The following is an 18,565-nucleotide window of genomic DNA, read 5'->3' on the forward strand; positions in this document are numbered from 1 at the left end:
GAAAACAAATCACTAAAATTTATGATATATACAAAAATAAGACAAAGAGCTTCTGAAAGTCGGAACCACTAAAACTATGCATCCCATGGTGTTCCTAGAACACGACCTGTTACTGGCTCACTGGTCCCACACCTCGGCGGCACACCACGCACGACGACGGGGGTTCGTGCGGCGCAGCTGCGCCTGCGCTCTGCCTGGCAGCGCCCAGCACCACGTGCGCGCTGCAGCAGCGACCTCCCGTGTACTGTGTACTCTGAAGGGTCATGCGCAAGCTCAAATATTTTGAAAGACCAGTCCAGAATTACATCCTTTCTCATTGATGACACATTTGTAAGTGTGTCATCACTTACAAATATAAAGAAACATGGAAGAAGAGCGCTCCCCACTCCCCCGGGGTCTACCTAGAAACAAGTTAATTTGGAAGCACCTCAGTGGACTATGAAGTATTTGATATAACAATGCATTTGAAGGAGTGTTGTTTCTTATCAAGTATCTTTAAATGAACAGAACATTTCCAGAATCCTTGATATAACAGAGTATAGTTTATAAACCACTTGGGACTAAAGGAGAGTGGGATTTTGTATTGGAAGACCTGGAACCATCTCTCAGTCTTACATATTATCTCAGTCCAGTCGCTTTATTTAAACTCATTGAATCTCAGTTTCCCCTTTTTATCTCACAGGGAAACTAACAACTGAATTAGGTTATTTTGAGATGCAAATAGAAAACTTTTCAACGTTATTTTTAGGCTGTGAAATCCAGTGTAAGTGAAAGTAGTGTTAAAAAACGAGATGTGCCCGGATGGCGATGAGGTCAGTGTAAAAGGTTGGTAGGGAAGGAGTCAGTGGAGGTAGAGGTTTTTTAAATGCCTACAACAGTGAAGACGTCTTTTAAACAAACTGCCTGTAGTTCATTATAAGAGCTGGCAAGGAATATGATCAGAAATACAACCTAGCGAGGGGTGCACCACACATTCCGAGCCATGGCCCTGTGTGCACCCATCCTTCACCCACTTACATATGCTGACATGCCTGACATCCCCCACCACTCCGAGCTCTAAAAACACATGGCCATCGTCACCCCTGCCCTTTCCGCATGTGCACACACACGAATCCTTCCAGTTTCTTTCTACCTCCACCAGAACAGTCTCAATCCAAAGTATCGGCCACTGGCCATCTTAAACCTCTATACTTAGCAAGTAAAGGAAACTAGAGAAGCAAAGTGGCTGAAGTCACAACGGGGTCAAAGAAGCTAAGAGGTAAACTGAGGCTAAATATTCCATGAAGTACAAACTGGGACATAAGAAGGCCTACAAAAAGGTTTCTAAAGGTCCCTTAACTCCCTCTAAGAGGTTCCATCCTCTCCATTTGTTACTATGTGCCACTCTGCTAATCCTGGACTTCCTCTTTCCATGCCTGAAAAATCACAGAATTTCAGGGTTAGAAGAGACTATGGAGTTCTTCTAAGTCAACGGTTTACTGACTGACTCTCCTCTCCATGTGGCTCTCTAGCTCTGACTTAGACACTCTAAGCTACTTTCCAGCTTACAAACTCACTCCATCCCTACCTTAGCCAATTCCATCCTTGAACTACTCTGTAAGAAAATCCTTGCCTTGTACAGGTGGCTCAGTCCATTGGAGCCATCAAAAGCCCCCTGGCTGCAGGGTCCGTCCACAGTCAGGGCACATACCTAGGCTGCAGATGTGATCCGCAACCAGGGCTCGTACAGGAGGCAACCTATTGATGCTTCTCTGTTTCTTCCTCTTTCTCTCCGAGCTAAAATGGACTCAGCCACCATCACCCCAACCCCACCCCAAGGTCACAGAAAATAAGCCTAATTCCTTTCCTGTGAGACTCCTATAAATATTCAAACATGGCTTTCCTAAAAGCTTCCCTTCCCAAGGTCACCTATATTTCCAGGTCCCTAAGTTCACTTCATGTGACGGATTCTCCTTCTCACTCCATTCTTCCCTGAGCAAAGTCCCATCCGATTTGTCCCCTGCTGTAGTTGCCTCCCTGCTCAGCTCTGTGCCTCACTCTAAGTCCCAGGATCCTCTGAAACATTATTAAGAATCTAAGAGTGCTTTTGTTTATGTGGATTATATCCATTGATCTTTACAGCATTAGAAATGAAGACAGAACAATTAAAGCTGTTTGCTTATTAGTATAACAGTCCCTCAAGAAAATAAAAATTGAATTATCATAAGACTCAGCAATTCCAATTCTGGGTACACACTCAACAGAACTGAAAGCAGGAACTTGAACATATATTTGTATACTCAACCTAATAACAGCATTATTTACAATTGCTAAAATATGGAAGCAATCCAAATGTCCACAGACTAATCAATGGGTCAACAAAACTAGTATGTACATACAATGGGACACTATTCAGCCTTTAAAAAGAAAGAAAATTCCAACACATCTAAAACATGAATGAACCTTGAGGACATTATAAGTAAAATAAGCCAGTCAAAGAAAAACAAATATAGCAGGTCATCAAAAAATATCGTCATTCTACTCATTTCATTATAACATAGATGAGGTGCCACAGGGCTCTTGTTTATGTCAATTAGTATAAAATTGGTTTCATTATACGTCATTTCACTTGAAGTCACAGAACCTGACCCATGATGGTACGTGAGGACTTACTGTACTGTATGATTCCACGTACACTGAGGCACCTAGAAGAGTCAAACTCACAGAGGCAGGGCACACATGGTGGAAGCAGGACCTGTGGGGGTGCGGAGTGGGGCGCTACTGCTCAGTGGGTGCAGAGTTTCCGTCTGGGATGATGCAAGAGCCCTGCAGCTGGGCGCCCATGTGCGTGTATTGCACTTAATGCCGCTGAACCGCACAGGTGAAAGTGGTTAACATAATAAATCTTACATGTATTTTACCACAATAAAGATTTAACTCTTTAAAACAATACAAACCCATTTATTATTTATTAGCATAAATATTTTCATTTAAAAGAACTGCATTTTCAGAAAGAAAAAATTAATGAGAAAAAGAGACAGTCTTAATTTTTGAAACCCTGACGTGTGGTGGAACGACACCCAGCTCGGTCCTTTGACCTGACGTAACGTCCCATTCACATTGTTGGACTGACGCCTGTGGGAAAAACCGCTGTCACACAGACGTGTCCCTGGAAGAGAGAAGGGTGCGCAACACATTTTTCCAGCAATGCTGACCCCCCTCGGAGAGCACACCAACACGGGACAAGCAGTTGCTTCCTGAAGATCTGCTGCAAAGTTGAATCCAAATGTCAATACATTTTTTATATTTTGTTACACAAACATGTATTTACCTGTATTCCTTTTTGAATCACTCTTCTCTCTATACATGGTTTGGTAACATTAAGTGTTGATCATCTCAAATGTATTAACTAAGTGACACAGTGGACACATCTCATTAAACAATATGAGAAAGTAACATTCGGTGGCATCCCCCTCAATAGCACCAAAAAGTCTCTAAGTTTTGGAAAACCATCAAGTCCACAGTGGTGGACACGGCTTTACAGAATCTAATTTGTATTTAAAGTTTAAATTTTATTTATCATTGGCAACACATAATGGTTTTCCCTGAAGTGAGGCTCACTTTGTTCATTTTAGAAACAATTTCTGCCAAATACCTAAACAATAGTTTGTCAATCACTCTTTCAAGTAAAAACAATATTTCATTAAAAAAAAACATTTCTACTTGTAACTCAGTCAATTAATTACAGGAAGGCCTTTCCCCTTGATAATCATCTCATTTCGATAAACAGCAGAAATGCCTCCTGCGTACTTCCGTTTCCTCAAACAGAATATTAAAAAGATGTGTTTTCCCGACATCAGACTGAAGTAAATAACCGTTTGCTGTTGCACTAAGAACACCCAGGTGAAACTGGCCCCGCTAACACACACGTGGGTGGGACGAGTGCAGTGACTGCGGCGCAGTTTGGTGCCCATTCCCTGGTGTGCGCCAAGGCACCTGCAGTTGAACCCACTGCCACTGCGCTTTCCCATGAGCACAAAGGTCAGCACAATAAAATTTTACCTTTAAAAATGGCATCATTGTATTACACATCATACACATTATTTATTGCATTATATAAAATAGTTTTAACCTCCATACCAGTGACGCGCAGATCATACTTTGAGAATCACTGCACTGGACTATAGGACAAGTGCCTTCCTGAGGACAAGTGTCCTTCGTCTCTGTACCCTCAGACCCAGCACAAAAGCTATCCCGTAGTCAGTTCTTCATAAACATGTTTTCAATGAACCCATCTGCACTACGGATTCCTCAGACGTATACCCGCAAAATCTGATGGAGAACACAGAACGACTGAGACATTGTCCTTCTTCTCCGGAATTTTTAGTCTGGAAAATAGCCAATACGAAAAGCCAACTCTACTCTAAAAAAGAAAATGTTACGACAGAGGTCTGATCCATAGAGAAAGGGACAATTATTCTAACTGAAGAAACGGGAAAATGGAGCAAAGCCTTAGGGCCCAGTGCACAGCAGCAAGGGGACGCTCCAGCGCACCAGCACTGTGCGGAGCGGCAGTAGTGTGAGGGGGCACACAGAAGGGAAGGAGGCCGAAGTCTCCCCTTATTCCTAAAAACCACCTTCCCATCTTCACCCTCCTCAAAACGCCTCAGTGACCCCATTCACTGCCTACAGAACAAAGGCAAGTTCGTCCTGGCATTTAAATCCTGTAAAACTCTAGTCCCACACAGCCTGTGCAATCTCTCTCTAGAAGTGCCCTAGGCCTGGAACATGCTCAGCCTTCTCCCTCTTCCTACACTGGGAATTCACTGCCATCCTCGCACCTCGAATGCTACCCAAGCCTTCCCCATCCCCGGCCATTTCCATTCAGTATATTTATACCTTAGTACATGCCTTTTCATTTGCCTTCTTCTTTCGATAATGGACTGAACACTGCCTATGTGTCAGCTGTTGGGTATAAACGGAAAAAGAAGACAGTGTCCCCCCTTACTCTCAAGGAACTCACAATGTATGGAGAAACACAAACACAAAACTAAGAGGTAAGTATGATTTTTTAAAAAGATATAATACCCTTTGTCACATGAATCCCCCAACATTCTTTTATCATTCATGTAACTTCTCTGGACTTGATCTATCTTCTGTCGAGCACCTATCACCACCACAGAAGAGAGGCTCATTAAAACATGTTGAGTTCGGTATCTCCATTTCTTCCTAGTACTCTTGGTTCTTTCTAAAACTGTTGGCTAGATTCGTTTCTGTAATCCAAGTAGTCCTGGTAGACATGCATTGCAGCCAAGAACGAGTTTGAGTTCCAGCTGGAAATGTTGGCTCTGTGCAAGCTGACCATGCCTTCTGCTCCGTCTGTGCGGCGCGACGGGAGCCCTGCTCCCGTTTCTCTCACCTGCAGACGGATCCCTCACTGGTTTTCGTGTGCTGACGTCCCAAGCTGACCTACTGCTCTGGAGCACTGGCTGTTTTATCCCTGTTTACTCCACATCTTTATTTCTTAGCCTCTTTTCATAAAATACTTTATGCCTAAAACAGTCTTTGGTTCGCATTTACTAACCAATTTTTTCCTCTCATTTTAACTTGGCCTTACCTAATTATTTCAACAAGAATCTTACATGACCTTCTCTAAGTAACTCAGTGCTGAAATAAAGTATGAAAAGATATACTTACACAGAGCAAACCCACATTTTAATAGGTATCTTATTCCTCCAGTCCATACATTCTGTGAAGACAAGAGGTTCCTTATTTTGAAATCCTATGCACCATTTTCCACTTCCTCACTGTCTTACTTCCCACAATTAAAGGGCATGACCACAGCCAAGGTAGGTATGGGTAAGGATAGTATCACTCCCTGGTTCACACCGAACTCAATCGGAGTCCCTGAATTACTTATCTACATATCAACTGCAGTAGTCCAATCAGGAGCATTCCCTAGTATATGCCAAATCCCACCCTAGAGAGACAGAAACTGGGGAAAAAACCCAGACAATACTAAGCTATAATCATGGCACAGGCTTTTCAATACCAATATATGTTCTATCTACCAATGCCTTGCACAAAATGTATTCAGTTAAAATCTCTTTAAGTAAAGCCATTTAAATTTTATTTTCCTAAAATAAATAATAAATGAAGGTCAGTTTCTTTTCTCCTTTTTATGATCTCTAAAATTCTCTCTCTATATGTGGTACGTATTCTGGTAACAATGACTACAAAACAATATCTGAGACATAGCCTCCTAAGTCTGTTAGGAAAGAGCACCGGCCTGAGGCACTCTGGGTCTAGACTTACGACGACACCCATTGTTTACGTGACTTCTCTCTCTGAAGACGATCTTCTTTCAGGTTCCTTCCTTTCACAATTCTATTATTTATAATAACAATCTGAGCAACAAGACTTATTAAATACTTAATGGAAGGGAAATAACATTTGAGGTTTCACCACAACATCCATTTTTAATACAAATAATGCATAATACAAAGCAATGATGTTGATCCGGTCTAGACACCAAATTTGGATTTGGGCTATTATTCTAATGTCCAGAGGATGAGTGAGCAAATGCAATTTGAAGATACAGGGTGACTTCATAACAAAATAACTCAGGAAACTTAGAAAAAAACCCTTTCTAGAAACACAAAATTCCATGTCATTGCATTAATATCTTAAATAATTAAACTTCAATATATAAAAGGATACATTAAAAGAGTCCACGTTGAATCATAATACTAAAAGAGATCACTAGTAGGGAAGAAGTCTAAAACTCATTTATACCAGCTTAGAAATGTTCTGTGTGATTTTATTTTTCTAATTCAGTTGGACCACGGTCCTCCAGCACTCTCTGAGTAAATGCAAACATGAAATGTAGGCAGTCCAGAAAATGCTGGTACAGGAGAATACCCTCTAAATTAAAATTTTAAAGGCATGTAACAAACACAGCCAGTTGTTTAAAAGTACATTATCAAAGCTGATTATAAAGTTGCCTTTTAAGAGTTGGCAGATTTCTATTGAATGTCTGAGCTAATGGATATAAACTAAGGCAAAGATATCACATTTTTTTCAAGTCCAAGATTGCATTACTTTAAAAAAAATCTATAGTAATAGCTTCATGAATCTATAACATTATAGGTCTGTTACTTTATTGTTCTAAAGAACCAATCAAATGCACGTCTTATGGTGTCCCACTGCTTTATCTTCCTATTTCCTTGCCCTACTTTTTATTACATTAAGGCCATAAACTGTTGGATGTTACAGGTACAGATACATAATCCTTTATTTGAAATTCCAAAACCCAAAAAGTTTGAAAACCAAAGCTTTGTGTAAGTGCATTGGTGGCAAAATCTGTCCCAACTTCAACTTTTTTGAAGGCAAAATCTGATCTGACCGGAATTGACATGAGGTTATTTATAGTCCTTACTTTTTACATTGAGTGTGAAAATTCATACATTTTGTTACATAAATGTTAATGTGTAAAATTACTGGGTGTGGCAAGATCACAGTAGGGACATTAAATACCATACAGGATATGCATAAATTACCTTTCTAAAACTTGGGAAAAAATCTGAAATCAAAACCTATCCGGCCCCAGGTTTTGGGTAAGGGATTGTGGACCCGTATTGATCTGTAACATGTCACCTCTTCGGGAGGGCACTACTTCAGCCCAGTCACTGTTGTATGCCCTGGGCCTAGGCCTGTGCCAAGTACATACTAGATACTCTCAAAACTCAACAATAAGAAAACGCCCAAATTAAAAAGGGGCGAAAGACCCAAACACATATCTCACCAAAGAAGACATGCAGATGGCTAATAAGCATATGAAAAGATGCTTAGTATCATATGTCATTAATAAACTACAAATCAAGCCCTGGCTGGTGTAGCTCAGTGGATTGAGTGCAGGCCTGCAAACCAAAAAATCGAGGTTCGGTTCCCAGTCAGGGCACATGCTTGGGTCACAGGCCAGTTCCCAGCAGGGGACACACAAGAGGCAACTATATGTTGATATTTTTCTCCCTCTCTCCTTCCCTTCCCCTCTAAAAATAAATAAAATCTTTAAAAATAAAAAACTACAAATCAGAGCAACAGTGAGATATTACAACACAGCCATTACAGTGGCCACACCTACAACTCCAAGCCCTGGTGCGGATGTGGAGCAGCAGAAGCTCCCATTGCTGGACTGCTGGCGGGAATGCAAACTGACACGGCCACACTAGGAACAAGTTGTCAGTTTCTAACAAGAGGTGTCCACATAGAAGACTGGGAACAAAAGACTGGGGGCAGAGCAAGGGACCGCAGGGGGCTCTTCTGCGGCACAGGTGTTCAAGGGACAGCCTGACACTTCAGAAGAGCATACGCCACAGCGCCCGCCCAAACTCACCTCTCACACGAGGGAGAGGCGCACACAAAAGTTAACTGAAAATGAGTCACAGATCCAAATGTAGAAGCTAAAACTATAAAACTTCCAGAACAAAAGAGTTAGGAAAAAATTCTTAGGGCATTAAAAAGCACAAATCATAAAAGAAGAAATTGATAAAAAAACGTATGCCATGAAAATGAACATTTTTTGCTATCTGAAAGACCCAGTTAGGAAAATGGAAAGATAAACCACAGACTAGGAGAAAATATCTGCAAGATGAATATCTGATCAAGGACCTGTGTCTTTTATATAAAGAATCCTTGCAACTCAACAATAAGAGAATAACAATTTTCTTAAATGGGCAAAGAATTTGAACAGACTACTTCACCAAAGAAAATATAAACATGGTAAGATACTCAATATCATTAGTCATTAGGGAAATGCAATTAAAATCACAATGAGATATCATTACTCTCCAACCAGAACAATATGACGAACAGATAAAAATTAATTAATAATAAAATGACATCAGAGACTTCAATTCCAGATGGCAGCACAGGTAAACATGGCTCACCTCCTTGCACAACCACCTCAAAATCAGAACTAAACTGCAGAACCACCATTATTCAGAACTGCCAGAAATAGAGTGAATAGAAGTTCTACAACTGCAGAATTAAAGTGGAAACCACATCGAGACTGGTAGGAGAGGCAGGGACACAGAACGGGCTGGTGCCACATCCACACGTGGCGGATAAAAATTGGGAGGGTATATCGAGAAGGAGGGGGCCCAGACCCACAGCAGGCCTCCTAGCCAGGGCTCCAGTGCCTTAGATATGTCCCCATAACTTCTGGCTATGAAAACCAGAGGGAACTGGGGCTGTGAAAGACAAACTCCAAGAGTCCCAGACAGTTCCTGTTAAAGGGCCCAAGCACAGACTTACTTGGACTCACTCCCTCTGAGCTACAGCATGGGAGCAGATTAAAAGGCACCAGAGGCATATGGGGAAGACCTGAAGTGTCTGGCATCTGGGCAGGAGCTGGGGGGCAGCTTTCTCCCAGACAGGAGTGCTGGCACAAGCCATTTTCCCTTTCCCGGGCCTTCGCCCAACAGAGTAGCCAGGTGGTGCCCTATCTGAGACTCTATCATCTTGGTTCATACTGTTTGCCCCACCCTGGTGATTCCCCAAGGCCCTGCCCCACCAAACTTTTGGACGCACCCGACCTGTTTCCAGAGGCTTTTCCATACGAATGGCTTCTCTTGGTTCATGCATCATATTTTCCTAAATTCTCTCAAACACGTAGCATGTGTCCTGAATGTGCCCTGTGCCTATGGGTAAGTGGCCCCAGGCCCGGCACCAGCAGCAGACGGCCTTGGTTCACAGCAGGGACTCACTTGGGCACCTCCAAACCCAGCACAAGCACCAGCCAACTGCAGATCACTTTGTACTTTACACCGGGTGGCCCCAGTCAGAACACAGGTAGTGGCTGATCTTGGCCTGCACCTTCTGGGGGGCCCCAGTGAGGCTAGTGTCCACCTAGTGGACAGCTACAGACCATGTTGGAACACTACCACCCAACCACCTCCACAAGTGACTTACTCACAAGGCAGACTCAGTGGGCACCAGCGCCCTGCTGAAGTCCTGCTCTGTGGACTGGGCCGCTGCACAGCTTATCTTTTACAGTGGTCAGAGGTTGGTGGTCAGTGGTCACAGCCAGTCCTTGCAGCTGATCAGCCTGGGTAAATCTCTCCCATTGACCTGTCAACAGCACTCATGGCTCAACTACAAAAGGAGGGTGTACGCAGTCTACATGGTGGGCACACCTCAAGTACCCATGGGTAATAGGGGAGGCTGTGCCACCGGACTCTACAGGACACCTACTATAGTAGGCCACTCTTCCAAGCCAGGGAGTCACAGAAACTCTACCTAATACATAGAAACAAAAACTGTGAGGTGGCCAAAATGAGAAAACAAACAACATGTCCCAGATGAAAGAACAGAACAAAACTCTAGAAAAAGAACCAAACTAAATGGAGACAGACAGTCTACTAGATCAGAATTCAAAACAATCTACTAGATGCTTAGTTGAAAACACTGGTTATAAGGATGCTCAATAAACTTAGATGAACTTAGTGAAAACTTCAACCACATACAAAAAGGACATGGAAACCATAAAGAAGAACAAATCAGAAATAAAAACTATAGTAACAGAAAAGAAGAAGTTGCAGATGAAGCAGATTAAGGGATCTGGAGTATAGGAAGCAAAAACCACACAATCAGCACAGCAAGAAGAAAAAAAGAGTCCAAGAAATAATCATAGCACAAGCACCTCTGGTACAACTTCAAGTACACCAATATTCACATCATAGTGGTGCCAGAAGAAGAAGAGAAAGAGCAAGATATTGAAAACCTATTTAGAAAACTAATGACAAAAAAAAAAAAAAACTTTCTAACCTGTTAAAGGAAATGAACATACAAGTCCAGGAATCCCAGGAATCCCAGGAATCTCAGGAATCCCAGGAACCCAAACAAGATAAACACAAAGAGGCCCACACCAAGACACACCACAATTAAAGACAAGAGAATCTTAAAAGCAGCACAGAAAAGCAGTTAGTTACCTACAAAGGAGTTCCAATAAGACTGTCAGCTAGGCTAGAAGAGATTGGCAAGAAATATTCAAAGTGATGAAAAGCAAGGAGATACAACCAAGATTACTCTACCCAGAAAAACTATCGTTTAGAATTAAAGGACAGATAAAGAGCTTCCCGGACAAGAAAATGTTATGTAGGAGTTCAGCATCACTAAACCAATATACATAAAATGTTAAAGCGCCTTCTTTAAGAAGAATATAAAAAATATGAACAATAACGTGGCAATGAATACATATATATCAATAATTGAATCTAAAAACCAAAATTACCAAGCAATTAACAGAAAAAAAATATACAGAATATTTTGATGGTTGCGATGATTGCCATATGGAAAGTGGGGTCAGAGGGATGGGTGAAACAGGTGAGGGGATTATGAAGTACAAATTCGTAGTTACAGAATAGTCATGGGGATGTAAAGTGCAGCATAGGGAATAGAGTAGCCAAAGAACATACATGCTTGACCCATGGACATGGACAATGATACGGGGATTGCTTGAGAGACTTGGGGTGGAGGGTGGCGAAGGGGAAAAAATTGGGACAATGGTAAGAGCACAAACAATAAAATATAAGTTAAAAAAAGAAAAATGTACAGAATATAAACTGCCATCAAGTACTAGGAAAGATGCGAAGCGACTGACCTTTCATAATTGCTGGTAGAAATGCAAAATGCTACAGACGCTTTGCAAAAGTGTGTCAGATTCTTACAGAATTAGGCATACACTTATTGCACAACTCAGTAACTCTAATCCTAGGTTTTTATCCCAGAGAGGGGAAAATAAATATTCAAACAAAAACCTATACCATAATGTATATATCAGCCTTACTCATAATCCCTATAACTGGAAACAACCCATAACTTTGTGCCCAGCATCCAAGGAATAGATAAACAATTCACGGTCTACCCAAACAATGAAGTATTACTCAGCAATTAAAGAAAAAAAAACAGAACTCATATGGGAACTAAACTTACCGAGGTCACTTCCTGGTAAACTATATTGAACAATACAAATATCTAATCACTATGTTGTACATCTGATACCAAAATAACACTGTATGTCAACTACCACCGACAAATAAAAAAATTTAAATTTACATACTGTGTAATTCCATTTACATGACATTCACACATACACACAAAAAGAAAATATCTCTTGATGAATCTCTGCATTAAAGAACCTAGCACATTAGAAAATTCTCAAAAAATGCTGGGTGGATGTATAGAGAATGAATTATTGCAGGGAGGGCAGAGTGCAAGGCGGTTGATACTAAAGCAAAGAGGCACCTGGGAGTCCAAACCCATGAACAGAACAGAACAGAAAAACTGAGGGGAAAAGCGTGGTTCAAACTACCTCCACCGATTCCAGCAGCTTAAAAATGTAGACCCTGTAAAGGGCTATAATACGAATAAACAGCTGTAGCATTTCTGCAGCCTCAAGAAAGGCATGATGCGCCCCACCCCTCTTCAAAAATCTATCACCCCGAGTGCGAGGCTGAGCAAGCGGACTTGGAAAGAGGGTGTTCTGCTAACAGGAGCAGAGAGCGAGAGGCCAGAGGCGGGCTCTAGCTGAGATCAGCGGGGTGCCAGGGGAGACTGGAGGCAGCGCCACAGCCATACCCATTCCCACCCCTTCCCACTCGGCCTCACTTACCCAGGCCTGCCGTTCCAACTGAGAGTACAAATTGGAGCCCTTGAGTTTCTGGACTATCTGAGCAATAATGAGAGACAGATCGGACTCCTCCTGCAACATTTCCCCTGCTCTAGCCCGCCAAGCGGCGGAGACAGCCCGTGGGCACCGGGAGAACGAGAGAACGGCTACGGGGTCCCACTTAGAGCTAGAGACACTTCTCCCGGACCCTATTATGCTGCTACTCCTCAGTGGGCGTTACCAGGCAACTGCCGGGCCGTGTGTCCGTTCCTCTCTGGTCCCCTCCGCGCCCATGGTTCCAGCACCTGCGTTCCGAGAGCGGAAAACGACCTGAGAGAGAGTAGATTTTCATTGCATTGTTCCTGCTTAGTTTGTGGTTGAAAGGCAAGAAGAGGAGGAGCTCTTTCCTCCAGAGCCACACCGGCTCCGATGCAGAAGGGGAACTCAGAGAGTTGGTTGAACCTTCCTCGTCTACGTTTCAATCTCTGCAGAAACAGGGCTGTGCATACAATGGCACAGCCAATTATTTGCAAGAATTATCAGGCTCTGACACTAGCTGTGTGAACTTGGTTAGGGCACTTGAACTTCAGAACTCAGTTTCTGTCTCTGTAAAATAATACCCAGTTCACAATATGCGGTGATGATTAGCTGAGGTAACAAATATAAAGGTGCTTAGCACTGTACTTAAAACTCCATTTGGTTTGCATTTCTCCTGTCTCTACTCTCTGTGGGTTTGTGACAGGAATAAATAAACAAGGTCTTCTCATCTAACAACTTAACCAAGTTGTTAGAGGAAGTATTTATTTATCATTTTTCTGGAAAGTATTGGCAATTCAAGAATGACTGAGACAACGTCCTAGTCTTCAAGGAATGTACCATTTAGATTCCTCTTCTTCCATGTATTCATTTACTCAGTCACTTATTCAGAATTAATTCAGCTTTCAATTTATTGAGCATTCACATACAGGAAACTATGGACGCACAAAGGTGAATGAAACATGGCTCTTGCCTTCAAGAAAACATTAAAGATTTTTAGGAGAACTGGTAGTAATGGATTTAACTGATTGAATGACATTCCCAAAGGGAACTAGAAAAAAGCCTATGGAATAATACACACATGAGAATCACCTTGCTAAAATAATCAAGAATTTATTTCAATTGTGTTTATGCATATATTTTAAGCAAAGCAAAGATAGGGTTTCACGGAAACAGACCAAGATTGCTACAAAAACTCTGGCCTAACTACCTTATTCTTTCATGTGCTTAGGAGTCATCACAAGAGAGGTTCTAGTTCAATAGGCCTCTAGTGAGAATCTGCTAATCTGCATCTCTGGGAACTCCCAGGAGACTGTGACCCTGTTGGTCCAAGAGCTACATTCTCAATAGCAATAGGGCAGGTAAGCAATAGACATTCAAAGGGACTGGATCTCTGGCATCTGCGCCAACACCCTGACATTCATAACACCACTGTTCGGAATAGTGTAATGGCTATCACAGATTCCAAAGAACCTATTTGGGCAGGTTTGTTTTTTAGAACAATTTTGGAAAGAGGAAGGTGGGGAAAAAGGAAATAGTAAACAGCAATTAATGATACTCTAGAAAAACATGTATTTTCTCTACAAGACCTTTTCCCTCAACTCAGAATTTCTCAAACTTACAGATGAGAAAATCTCTTCAATTCTTTTTTAATTGAGAGGGAGAAAGGTTAATTTGTTGTTCCATTTATTTATCCATTCACTGGTTGATTCTTGTATTTGCCCTGACCAGGGATCAAACCCACAACCTTGGTGTGTTGAGAACCAAATGAGCTACGTGGCCAGGGATTAAATCTCCTTAACTCTCTTCCATCTCTTCATCCCAACACACACTCATTCATGTCTCTCTCAGCAGAAACCTCAATTAAACCAAAACAAAACAAAAAACAAAAAAACTATGAAGACAGTTATTGTGAGATGAAAAGAGGCTAAATAGCTAAAAATAGCTTTAGATTAATAGCTAAAAAAATAAGGATACTTATGTTCAGAAGACTAGAAGTCCCAGAGGGGAAAAAAGATGAAACTGCAGAATGGGAAAAAAGGCATCGTACCTGGAGTGAGAATACAGCCTAACTCCCTTCCTGCTGTGTACCCTCAGGATTTCATGACTCTCCTCCCCCAAAAGAGTTTCAGCTTTCTAACCTGTAATGGGAGGGTAAAACGCCCACCTGATGAGATATTATGAGGAACAAATGTACTTAGCATGAAAACATCAATAAATATGAATAAATTAAGTGTTAAAATTGAGAAAAGTAAATAAAATGAATGTTCTGTACTACTGAAAAGGAACAATGGAAAACAGCTAAATAAATGTAGCATCATACATGAAAGTACCCAGCACAGATAGAGGCTTTACAAGGTTTTTTTAAGGAGAGAACAGTTTGCAGTCATAAAGCAATGACTACGAGGAAGTTTGGATCTGGTTCTAAAAACATGCCCAAGCAAAAAAAATCTTAGTTCCAAGATTAAAAAATTGTTTCTTACATAAATAAGAGATGTGTTGGAGTGTAATACAATTCTAGAATGACCTCTGTTCTCTTTTCCCAGTTCAGTGTAGCAAACCTTTCAGAACAAGTGGTCTGTGTTCAAAATGTTGGGAATACAATGAAGAGAAAGAAATGGTCCCTTATCTCAAGGAATTCTCCATCTCAAATGGATGATGAAGCCGGTACACAAAGAGCCACAATCGTAGAGCAACCTTCTTAATCTCCCACTTATGCATCGGGAAATCACACTACCTTGAAGCCATTGTTGCATAAGAAACAGAGGTGTAGGTTCCCATGTCCATCCCACAAGGGGGAACTGTGTCTTGCTAACGCTTATTCTCCCCAGAGCGGGTGGGGATTGGGAACACATTCTATTCCTGGCATTTGGAAATGGAACTTGACTCAGCCTAACAAATGAATAGAAAAAAGGATCAAATCTCAACTGAGTCATTAAAACTATATAAATAGAGAAAAAATAAAATAGAGGCAGAGAGAAGCTCAAAATTCCCTCAGATTCAGAGGAGGGGCACTTCTGGGCCCATGTGTAAGGCCCTGGGCTCCATCCTGCCTTTCTCAGACCTGCTCTGCTTGGATCTATCTACATGTAATGTGTCATACTTCACTGTGGGTAACCGGGTGGGGGAAGGCCTTTGAAAACCACTGACCGGTGGCCTCACATGAGCAGTGACAGACCACATCAGAAACACCCCGCCAGCCTGGCACATGTCCTCACCTTACTCACATGAGTGTGGCTTGCATAAACTCTACAGTTGACAATGGAAAGTATTTTCAGCTATTGGTTTAGAAGGAGACACTTCTTTTAGCAGACCGTGTCCATGAATAGATTGAACTGTGCTCTCAGAGATGTATTTAAAAGAAAAGGATTGTGTGTGTTGTATTGTGAATGTCAGAGGCCTCCCAGTCTTTGGGAACAAATTAACTCACAGTGTTGAACAACGAGCTGTCACTGAATGGTTGGCCCAGCAAACCCCATACTGGAACAGGACCAGGGGCTGCATTTCGAAGTGTCTTCCTGTTACTTCTGGGGGTCCTCAAGAAGTGGCACTTATGTGGTTAAGAAAAAGTCTGCTTGTGATCTGCTCTGCCTGCTTCAGGGATTTCTGACACCCCAAAGCCAATGTCTGGGGTGCTGCTTATTGGTGCTCCCCAAATTGCAAACACCCAGAGGTGCTTAAATCCCAAGGCTCACAAGAGCCCTCTTGGAAGAAGCCCCTTCCGATTCTGCTGGCCACTTCTCTTTACATAGTGGCCGTACCTTGTTTCTGAGTCCAGGCTGAGTACCAGGCTGAGCCCTCCTCCACGTCCCCAAGTTTCCTGCCTCCAGCCCCAGGTGACAGTGTGTGAATGGGGAGAACTGGGCCACTGATTCCATGAGCAAGCTCAGGGGCCATGCTGAACCCACATAAAATATAAAACTCACTGAAGAAAATCCAAGCAACAGTGCTTTAAGTCATAGAATATTTACTATTGCCAACCTATCTGGAGCAGTGTCCAGGGTTGGCTCCATAACTCAACATTTTGCTTTCTTTTCCATTCTGCCACCTTTTCCACGTTGGCTCTCACCCTCCAGTGTATTGCTTCCATCTCAAGATGGCCACAGTTCCAAACACCACCGCCCCGTTCCACCACTTGCTCAGGCCCAATAAAAGAGTCCTCAGTGGTTGCCTGTGTCTCTTTTTTTTTGTGGAATGACTGTTTCCCCCAAGAAGACTGACCCATACAGCTTCCTGCCCAAAGCCATGTCACATGACCATTGCTAGCTGAAAGAGAGGCAAGAAATGATGTGGTATTTTATCCTCCATCCTGGTCGAATGGTAAAGGAGAAGAATAGCGTGTGGGTCCCCCAAAGGAAAAGAACCAGCAGGAGACAGATGATAGATGATAGACACAGATATAGAGGTAGATGGAGAGGCAGATGTAGATGTATAGATATAGAAGATTCATTGTAACAAACTGGCTTACGTGGTTGTGGGGACTGGAAAATCTGAAATCTCTGGGGCAGATCAGCAGGCTTGAAATTCAGGTAAGAAGAGTTGGCGTTGTAGCCTTAAGTCCAAAAGCCACAGGGCAGCAGGCTGAAAACTCGGGCAGGATTAGGTTACAGCCTTGAAGCAGAATCCTGTCTTCTCCGGGAAACCTTAATTTTTGCTTTTACAACCTTCCACTTACTGGACGAGGCCCACGCACATTGTGGAGAGGCGCCTGCTGTGCTTTGAAACAACTGATTGCCGATGCTAACTAGCTCTGCCAGAGGTCTTCACAGCGTTTGACCAAGCAACTGGACGTTGTCGTCCAACCTGGTTAACGTGCAAAATTAACCACTACACGAGGTGTCTTCTTAACACAGTTCTTTAACAGCCTTGTCCTAATCACACCTCCCTCGACAGAATCTCATTCTCCTTTGACCCCCGCTTTGCCTCCCTAACTTCTGACTGATTTTCTGTTTACGGGGCTCTTTGGCCCCTCCCACTGCTGCGCTGTCCTTATGTTACTAGTTTGTTCCCTGTTAAATTGCCCTCCACTCTCGGGACTAAACTGCTGAGCTGGGTCCAGAGCCCAGTCCAGGTGCCACTTGTCAGACATCTAGGTCCCTAATCCATTGTACTGGGCCCCAAACAAGGTGTGACCTTCTCTCCATATTCCCCACACAAAACGTTTGATTCATGGACCTACGAAGAAATATTCATGTCAAATAGCACTTTTGTTAAGGGAAAAAGAAGGTGGCAGAGTCAAACCACAGGCACTGATGGGGGGAGGACAGGGGTGTCTGTGATTCACCACTAATACTTTACTCCGACTGTGTGTGTGATGTTACTTAATATCAAAACATACTGGAAAGACTTTAAAAGAGTATCACTGACATACTACATCAGAGTAACAGATGCTTCCATCTCAACTGACTTGTTGGCTGTAACAACTCAAGAGTACAAATGAAGAAATGGGACAGGAAATGTAGATGACTGAAAAGCACATTTTAAGGTTTTCAAAATATGACTAAAGGTGTAAAATTTTAAATAAATTTCAAGAATTACTTTTTGAGTTCCTGCAACATGGAAAGTCAGAATTCAAACAAATCTGGGAAGTCAAAAATTTCTTTTCTTTTCACAAGGGTGAAGTGTGCTCTTTCTAGGAGTAAAACCAAGAGAGTTGCTTCAAGTCTCACGAGAAGAGGGAGGCGGATCTCAAGTCCACACCCAAATTTTCTGAGATTTGCCCCACGCCTTCCCATGATTCCAGAATGCTTGCTTTTGCTGCATGTGGTTTGCTGTTGCCATTGTGCATTTTCTTTCCTTCCCTTTCTCTTTCTTTCTTTTAGTCTAGAGACTCAGAGATTCAACGTGGAGGGGACAAAAGATTTAATTTGATCCTTAGAA

At 42.3% G+C, this 18,565-nt stretch overlaps 1 protein-coding gene across 4 annotated transcripts in view; it reads right to left on the reverse strand.

Annotated features, from left to right (window-relative positions):
- The window catches only part of TBC1D19 (TBC1 domain family member 19), a 117,144-nt gene extending 104,264 nt beyond the window's left edge, over positions 1-12,880 (reverse strand). For 3 of the 4 annotated variants that reach the window (XM_037156734.2, XM_037156733.2, XM_037156732.2), the window contains exon 1: positions 12,653-12,880. In XM_037156734.2, the coding sequence (XP_037012629.1) occupies positions 12,653-12,751 (99 nt within the window). In that variant the 5' untranslated portion in view covers positions 12,752-12,880. The remainder of the gene's footprint in view (positions 1-12,652) is intronic. The other variant, XM_037156737.2, reaches the window with a different exon arrangement.
- Between the last annotated feature and the right edge of the window lie 5,685 nt (positions 12,881-18,565).

Source organism: Artibeus jamaicensis, unplaced genomic scaffold (genome assembly GCF_021234435.1).
Source record: "Artibeus jamaicensis isolate MK-2021 breed Jamaican fruit bat unplaced genomic scaffold, CSHL_Jam_final contig_76, whole genome shotgun sequence".
Lineage (NCBI taxonomy): Eukaryota > Metazoa > Chordata > Mammalia > Chiroptera > Phyllostomidae > Artibeus > Artibeus jamaicensis.